Here is an 8,951-nt window from a genome sequence, read left to right as displayed (position 1 = left end):
TTCCTTCCTCTCTTCTTTCCTCCTTTCCTTCCTTCCGTCTTTCCTCCCTCCCTCCCCTCCCTCCTTTCTTTCCTTCCTTCTCTCCTTACTCCTCATTATTAGTATTATTATGATGAGGTCTAACTTCCTGCTGGTTTTATGTTTTCTTCCCTTTCCTCCAGCGAGCTGAGACCTGCAGAGATTTCACTGCAGAAACACAAACTCACTAAACAGCTTCATGAACAACTCTGTTATGTGGAGAAGGAAAGGTTTTAACAAAGCTTTACAGTTTCATGATATATGTAAGACGGAGTTAAAGATGGTAATTCTGTGAGATTTGGTGGAAAAGTGTGTTTGAAGGAAGAATCTGCTGAGAGAGATAATCCTTCTAATAAATATACATGAGTGGTAATCTGGTTAAAACATGGAATAACACAAAGAGGAAGAGGAGGAGGAAGAAGAGGAGGAGGAGGTAGAGGAGGAGGAGGTAGAGGAGGAGGAAGAAGAGGTAGAGGAGGAAGAAGAGGTAGAGGAGGTAGAAGAAGAGGAGGAGGAGGTAGAGGAGGAGGAGGAGGAGGAAGAGCTGCAGCAGCAAACTGAGAAGCAGAGAGTGGCTGTGTTCGAAACCGCATACTACACACTAAAGGACCAGATAGTAAGCAGACCAGAAGGAAAGGAGGAAGGAATGGAAGGAGGAAGGAAAGGAGGGAGGAAGGAAGGAGCAAGGAAAGGAGGGAGGAAGGAAGGGAGGAAGAAGGAAAGGAGGGAGGGAGGGAAGGAAGGACAGAAGGAAGGAAGGAACAGTCAAAACAGACGGGGTCAATTTGACCCGGGAGGACGACAGGAAGGTTACGAAAACCATAACGATAGAATTGGTGCTTTTATTTTGAAAACAGGAAGCGAACATACCCTCGCTGTAGCTAACTTGAAACCACCGAGCTGTTGATCTGTGACGTTTGTATTTTCATTAAAATAAACACTTACCTTACCAAACATCGCGAGATCCCGCACAGCACATCTAGAGACCACACAGTATTTCAGTGATCTCGCAATATTTCGACGATGTTTCCAGCGTTAGCAGTAGCAGCAGAGTAAAAGCCATCAGGTAAGTGTTATTTTAATAAACTCCTGGTGTACTTACAAACTCTCCAATGCATGGATTTATGAGTAAAGAGCCTATTTGTACTACTGTAGAAGTTTGATAACAATCCAGGCATTATTAGTGGGGTCATTTACCAGATACACTGGTGGTCCCGTTAGCACCTGATGGTTCCGATAGTGCCTGGTGGTCCCGTTAGCGCCTGGTGGTCCCGTTAGCGCCTGGTGGTCCCGTTAGCACCTGATGGTTCCGATAGTGCCTGGTGGTCCCGTTAGCGCCTGGTGGTCCCGTTAGCGCCTGGTGGTCCCGTTAGCACCTGATGGTTCCGATAGTGCCTGGTGGTCCCGTTAGCGCCTGGTGGTCCCGTTAGCACCTGTGCTAAGACATTCGGCTGATGGCTCTAACTCCACTAATTTCCGACCAAATGAAAATGAACGGCTGAGGCGCTGATTAGACCTCATGGTGAATATGATGCTAGGTCGACATTACACCGAACCATCGCTTTAACATCTAATTTAATTTAATGAATTTGACTTCATTTAACGGGCTGGGTTGTAACACTCTCCTACAGTCTCATCTCCTGGTTCGGCCATTGCAAAAGGAATGAGTGAGGAAGATCACTGCTGGACATTTATAAGGATCCTCACCACTCGTCTCACAGCTTGTTTGCCTTCTTCCCTCCTTTCCTCCCTTCCGTCTGTCCTTCCTTCCTTCCCTCCTACCTTCTTTCCTTTCCTCCCTTCCTCTTTCCCTCCCTCCTTCCTTCCTCCCTCCCTTCCTCTTTCCCTCCCTCCTTCCTTCCTTCCTCCCTCCCTCCATTCCTTCCTTCTTCCCTCCTTCCTTGACTAAATAATATGTCCTGGCTCCTGGCACATACGAGCTTCAGGAGGCATCAGCATCCCTATTGAACTGCTTTTACCTCACTAGTTTCTTATGTAAATCTACTTAAGATAGCTTTTATTGTCATTTCTCATCTTATCTTATCTATTTAATGAGACAAAGTGGAGCAGAAATATATATAAACCCTCCTCTTCTGAGTCTGGACTTGATCCCCAGTCATCATTCATATTAAAATCAATAACAGCAGCAGGGAGGAAGGTTTCACAGCTTTTAATTGGAACGTCAGAATAAGAGTTAAGGAGCTGTCAGTCACACCTGGAGGCTTTCAGGAGCAGAGATCTTGACAATAATGAGGTAAATATTGGACTGATGGACTCTGAAAACACTCGACGCACGTTTGAAGCTGTTCATGGAAGACTGACCTCTCACTGAAAATGATCCTGTAGGTCTTAAAATCAGCAAAAAACAACAAATAACCTGAAGATATTATTATTATGAGCTGGAGAAGTGATGACGTTAATTCAGTTCAGTGGATAGTTAGATATGTAAGATGGCAAAAAGTGGAATTAGCTGCTGTCTGTTTCCTGGCAATTAAAAAAACCCCAACCTAATACTGTTGCTATGACGACATTTCAAACATAGACACATTTCTCCATCACATTTAACCCTTCACATTCTGACCGCCATTAAAACACCCAAAATTACGTTTTCTTTTATTTTGAAATTTGATTACTTTTCCTAAAGTGGCCCAAAACGCACAAACATTTTAATATATTAAATGTTCTACTTTCCTCTAATTATCTCCGTATCTATGTCCATGTGTTTTGGTGAAATGAATAGTTAATAGTTTTAATAAGATAGTAGTTATGAGGATGTATTTTTATGATGTAGCAGTGAAGACTGATGGCTCTAATGGTTCTACAATAAACCCCACACTTCCACAAAGCTCTGCTCATTTTACCTTTACATTAAATACATTTACATCATTATGTCTATGTTCTATTTTCATGTCTGAGGTAAAATAGGACATGATATTGTGTGATAGGAGATGTTTAGTCTCTCTGCTCTCTGAGACATGAATCAAGGTTTAATCACATTTATTGATCAGTCAGATTATTGATTATTGATGCTTTCTAAACACATCTGTGCTTCAATGTTTGGTAGAAACACTTTTTATGAGGAGAACAAACTGTGAGGAGAGAATATGAACAGTATGTAAAGGGTTAAAACGCTGTTTACTCACAGAAAAATAAACAAAGACAAATAAATATAAAATGCAGTGTGTGATGTCAGAGTTTATTATTTCAGATTTGTATCACAAAGGTTCAGAAACAGGTCGAGCACTTCTCTGTGTGACTGATTCTTCATCTAAGCAGCTCAAAGTGAAAAAAGAGACCTGAGATATTCTGCAGTGGCGGCGCAGCTGGAGATGGAAAGATGCAGCGAAGCGTGAAGAAAATGAGAGCAGACAGAGAGGTAGAGCTGCTGTGTGACATGCAGATATATCAGGGATTATCTTCTGCTGCTGCTGCTGCAACACTGTCTCTGTGGAAAGTGATTTAATTGTCCCTCCACTCAGACTTGTAAAAGTTTCGGTTTGTATCTCGTCACGGACACGCGGCCCTTAATTTAGACACACACACGCTGCGAATCAAATCAACACCGTGACATACAGGGGAGAAGATCTTTGTCTGTTGTTGCAAAATCACATAAAAAAAATAAAGTGATGTTCAGCTGCTCAACAGGAGAAAGCTCCGTCAGTACTTCACGATATCCGCCTCCAAATATGTTTTACTGATTGGAATCTACAATGAATGCAAGTCTCTTCAGTAATTAGGCCTTCTTTTTTTCTGCAAGTCTATGATATATAGACTTGTGCCTATATTTGGCTACTGATATATTATTATTAACCTTTATTTGACCTGGAAAGACCGTTAAGCAAGAATCTTCATTTACAATGGTGTCCAAAAAACATTAACAGCAACACAACAACACACAAAACAATGTCAGGTAAAAGAAAAGTAGAAGAAAATATGAGGAAAGGCTTTTGAACAGTTGTATTGAAGGTAAAAAAGGCTTCTTGCAGATTGTTTAAAGTGTAAGCTGCATTATTAGAGAAAGACATTTTTCCTGTTTCAGTTCTGACTGATGGAATATAAAGCAACAGCCAATTTAATATCATGTGACTTCAGGATTAATAGGGATGAAATATATGGAGGCAGTAACTGTAACAAAGCTTTATATATATATATATATATATATATGAATAAAAACCAATGCTGATCTCTCCTCACTGCCAGGGAAGGGATGTGACTCAACTTGTTTTGTTTATCAGGAAGTGAAGCTCAGATGGTCGTTGCCTCTGAGAGCTGGTTCGTCCAGAGTCGGAGTGTACCTGGATCACAGAGCAGGTATTCTGTCCTTCTACAGCGTCTCTGAAACCATGACTCTCCTCCACAGAGTCCAGACCACCATGACTCTCCTCCACAGAGTCCAGACCACATTCACTCAGCCTCTCTATGCTGGACTCTGTGTTGGATCCACAGCTGAGTTGTGTCAAGTGAAATAGACAGAAGTCATTTCAGACTTCATGTGTCAGATGTTGTAATTCTTCATGTTTTTGTCTCCATGTGTCTGAGCTGCTCAGAGATCGTCTGGCATGATAATAGGGATATTCAGACCTTTTATTACTTTATCTTTGTATCGTTTATATTTTCAGTTTCTTATTACTGTACTTTTACTGTAATACTGCATACTAAATGTTTTTGTCTCCATGTTTCTGAACTGCTCAGAAATCATCTAACATGATAATAGAGATATTCACCACTTTTTTAAACTGTATGTATGTATCGTTTATATGTTCAGTTTCTTTAAATGTGACCTTTTCCTGTGTGTTTTTATCCATGGAGGCTCTCACTGCTCATCACCATGTTTTTAACCTTCACTGACATTTCTACAGATGAAAATGTGAACTTCTCTTTGTTCTAAATGTTAGTTTCATGTTTGTATTGATGTATTTGTGTCTGTTGTTTCTTAAACAGAGAAAACAGAAGAACTTCACGGATATTTTGTTCTATCTATATATGAATAAAAAACAATGCTGATCTCTCGTCACTGACAGCCAACTTATTGGTAGAGAGAGTAAAGTGGTGGCTACTGTAGGAATCATTGGTTATGAATCTTAAAGCTGAGCATCCAATGCAATCCAAAACAGCATCGAATGAAATCAGTGAAGAAACAGCTGCTCTTCCATAAATTACATCCCCATAATACAAAACAGATAAAAATAGCTACTCAACAATTCTGTTTCTCTGGCGAATAGTGAAGCAGTTTTTTTTCTATACAGAAAACCAAAGTATTGTTCTTAATTTAACAAAGAGTGTGTTCCCAGACTCCAATCATAAACCAATCAATTTATTAACTGGCTGTACTGATACTGTCACAGTCAGTCCTGCCACTATAGCTCAAGTTTTATTTTCATTATTTGTGTTTCCTGTTTTATTTTGGTCACTTATCTCTTGTCTCATTTCAGATCCACTTCCTGTCAAGTTTCCCGCCTGTGTGATTATCTGCGCCGCCCAAATGTGTTGCACTTGTGTCTCATGGTCTTCCCTCCTTCTGTGCCAGATCTTCTTCACCTTTGTGAGAGTTTTTAGTGTGTGCTGACCTTTGCTTTGCCTTTTACCCTTTAGCCTGCTGATGTTGTTACTTTTGCCTGTTGGACTGATACCAACCTGTTTCTGATTAAACCTTTGAACTCTTCATGACCTAACGTCTGCTTTGTGTGTGCATCAACAATTTTTGCCTGATAGATATTGCCTGTTAGAGTTAGATAAATATCATTAACCCTTACATAATATTCATACATTTAAGAGCACCATATACACTTTTTTCTCCTGTTCTTTAAACACAACAAGCTCCACTCTGGGATCACATTTCCTTGTTCCCTCACCTTGCAAAAGGTTAAAAATACAGATTAAAAATGGGTGTAACCAATATGTGACTCAGCACAGACCTGTCAGGCTGCATTCCTACAGACTCAAGTGTTCAGATCAACTTGTTTTTTTTAATCAGGAAGTGAAGCTCAGACAGTCGTTGCCTCTGAGAGCTGAAATGGCGCAGAATCAGTTGGACCGAGAAACAATCAGTTGTGTGATCTGTCTGGATCTACTGAAGGATCCGGTGACTATTCCCTGTGGACACAACTACTGTATGAGATGTATTAAAACACATTGGGATGGAGAGGTTCGGAGGAAGATCTACAGCTGCCCTCAGTGCAGACAGACCTTCAAACGGAGGCCTGTCCTGAAGAAAAACACCATGTTAGCAGCTTTAGTGGAGCAGCTGAAGAAGACTGGACTCCAAGCTGCTCCTGCTGATCACTGCTATGCTGGACCTGAAGATGTGGCCTGTGATGTCTGCACTGGGAGGAAGCTGAAAGCCTTCAAGTCCTGTCTGACATGTTCAGCATCTTACTGTAAGAATCACCTCCAGTCTCACTTTGAATCAACCAAATTAAAGAAACACAAGCTGGTGGAGCCCTCAAAGAAGCTCCAGGAGAACATCTGCTCTCGTCATGATGAGGTGATGAAGATGTTCTGTCGTACTGATCAGCAGAGTATCTGTTATCTCTGTTCTGTGGAGGATCATAAAGGCCACGACACAGTCTCAGCTGCAGCAGAAAGGACTGAGAGGCAGAGAGAGCTTGAGGTGAGTCGACTAAACATCCAGCAGAAAATCCAGGACAGAGAGAAAGATGTGAAGCTGCTTCAACAGGAGGTGGAGGTCGTCAGTCGCTCTGCTGATAAAGCAGTGGAGGACAGTGAGAAGATCTTCACTCAGCTGATCCGTCTCCTCCAGAAAAGAAGCTCTGATGTGAAGCAGCAGATCAGATCCCAGCAGGAAACTGAAGTGAGTGGAGTCAAAGAGCTTCAGGAGAAGCTGCAGCAGGAGATCACTGAGCTGAAGAAGAAAGACGCTGAACTGAAGCAGCTCTCACACACAGAGGTTCACAACCAGTTTCTACACAACTACCCCTCAGTGTCACAACTCAGTGAACCTACAGACTCCAGCATCAATATCCGTCCTCTCAGATACTTTGAGGATATGACAGCAGCTGTGTCACAGCTCAGAGATAAACTACAGGACATCCTGAGGGATAAATGGACAAACATTTCACTGCCAGAGACTGAAGTGGACATTTTACTGTCACAACCAGAACCAGAACCCAAGACCAGAGCTCAGTTCTTAAGATATGCACGTGAAATCAGTCTGGATCCAAACACAGCAAACACACAGCTGTTATTAACTAAGGGGAACAGAAACGTAAAATGGATGAAAAAACCACAGTCTTATTCTAGTTACACTGACAGATTTATTGATCGTCTTCAGATCCTGAGTAGAGATAATCTGACTGGACGTTGTTACTGGGAGGTGGAGTTGAGAGGAGGAGTTGATGTAGCAGTCGCATACAAGAATATCAGCAGAGTAGGAACTGAATGTGGATTTGGATGTAATGACAAATCTTGGTCTTTAGATTGTTATGCTAACAGTTATGAATTCTGGTTCAATAGCATTAAAACTCCTGTCTCAGGTCCTGGTTCCTCCAGAGTCGGAGTGTACCTGGATCACAGAGCAGGTATTCTGTCCTTCTACAGGATCTCTGAAACCATGACTCTCCTCCACAGAGTCCAGACCACATTCTCTCAGCCTCTCTATGCTGGATTTTGGGTCGGTGTTGGATCCACAGCTGAGTTGTGTAGAGTGAAATAGACAGAAGTCATTTCAGACTTCATGTGTCAGATGTTGTAATTCTTCATGTTTTTGTCCCCATGTTTCTGAGTTGCTCAGAGATCGTCTGGCATAATAATAATAGGGATATTCAGACCTTTTATTACTTTATCTATGTATCGTTTATATTTTCAGTTTCTTATTACTGTACTTTTACTGTAATACTGCATACTAAATGTTTTTGTCTCCATGTTTCTGAGCTGCTCAGAGATCGTCTGGCATGATAATAGGGATATTCAACACTTTTTAAAACTGTATGTATGCATCGCGTATATCATCAGTTTCTTTAAATGTGACTTTTTCCTGTGTGTTTTTATCCATGGAGGCTCTCACTGCTCATCACCATGTTTTTAACCTTCGCTGACATTTCTACAGATGAAAATGTGAACTTCTCTTTGTTCTAAATGTTAGTTTCATGTTTGTATTGATGTATTTGTGTCTGTTGTTTCTTAAACAGAGAAAACAGAAGAACTTCACGGATATTTTGTTCTATCTATATATGAATAAAAAACAATGCTGATCTCTCGTCACTGACAGCCAACTTATTGGTAGAGAGTAAAGTGGTGGCTACTGTAGGAATCATTGGTTATGAACCTTAAAGCTGAGCATCCAATGCAATCCAAAACAGCATCGAATGAAATCAGTGTAGAAACAGCTGCTCTTCCATAAATTACATCCCCATAATACAAAACAGATAAAAATAGCTCCTCAACAATTCTGTTTCTCTGGTGAATAGGGAAGCAGTTTTTTTTCTATACAGAAAACCAAAGTATTGTTCTTAATTTAACAAAGAGTGTGTTCCCAGACTCCAATCATAAACCGATCAATTTATTAACTGGCTGTACTGATATTGTCACAGTCAGTCCTGCCACTATAGCTCAAGTTTTATTTTCATTATTTGTGTTTCCTGTTTTATTTTGGTCACTTTTCTCTTGTCTCATTTCAGATCCACTTCCTGTCAAGTTTCCCGCCCGTGTGATTATCTGCGCCGCCCAAATGTGTTGTACTTGTGTCTCATGGTCTTCCCTCCTTCTGTGCCAGATCTTCTTCACCTTTGTGAGAGTTTTTAGTATGTGCTAACCTTTGCTTTGCCTTTTACACTTTAGCCTGCCAATGTTTACCTTTGCCTGTTGGACTGATACCAACCTGTTTCCGATTAAGCCTTTGAACTCTTCATGACCTAACGTCTGCTTTGTGTGTGCATCAACAATTTTTGCCTGAGAGATATGGCCTGTTAGAGCTA

General features: G+C 41.0%; 1 protein-coding gene across 1 annotated transcript; it reads left to right on the top strand.

Moving 5' to 3' along the window:
* Window positions 1–6,031: 6,031 nt before the first annotated feature.
* On the top strand, window positions 6,032–8,687 carry LOC128366959 (tripartite motif-containing protein 16-like). Its single transcript, XM_053327720.1, has 2 exons — window positions 6,032–7,648; window positions 8,655–8,687. Exons 1-2 carry the CDS (start codon window positions 6,032–6,034, stop codon window positions 8,685–8,687), a joined length of 1,650 nt encoding a protein of 549 aa, XP_053183695.1.
* The last annotated feature ends 264 nt before the right edge of the window (window positions 8,688–8,951 follow it).

Source organism: Scomber japonicus, chromosome 10 (genome assembly GCF_027409825.1).
Source record: "Scomber japonicus isolate fScoJap1 chromosome 10, fScoJap1.pri, whole genome shotgun sequence".
Classification (NCBI taxonomy): Eukaryota; Metazoa; Chordata; class Actinopteri; order Scombriformes; family Scombridae; genus Scomber; species Scomber japonicus.
This window is presented reverse-complemented; position numbering and strand designations above follow the sequence as displayed.

What these genes read in the sequence shown, in the direction of transcription:
- LOC128366959 (XM_053327720.1), top strand. Translation starts at nt 6,032, where the DNA reads ATGGCGCAGAATCAGTTGGACCGAGAAACAATCAGTTGTGTGATCTGT. An exon ending in CTCTCTATGCTGGATTTTGG is followed by an intron (nt 7,649 to 8,654) that starts GTCGGTGTTGGA and finishes GTCTCATTTCAG; the next exon opens with ATCCACTTCCTGTCAAGTTT.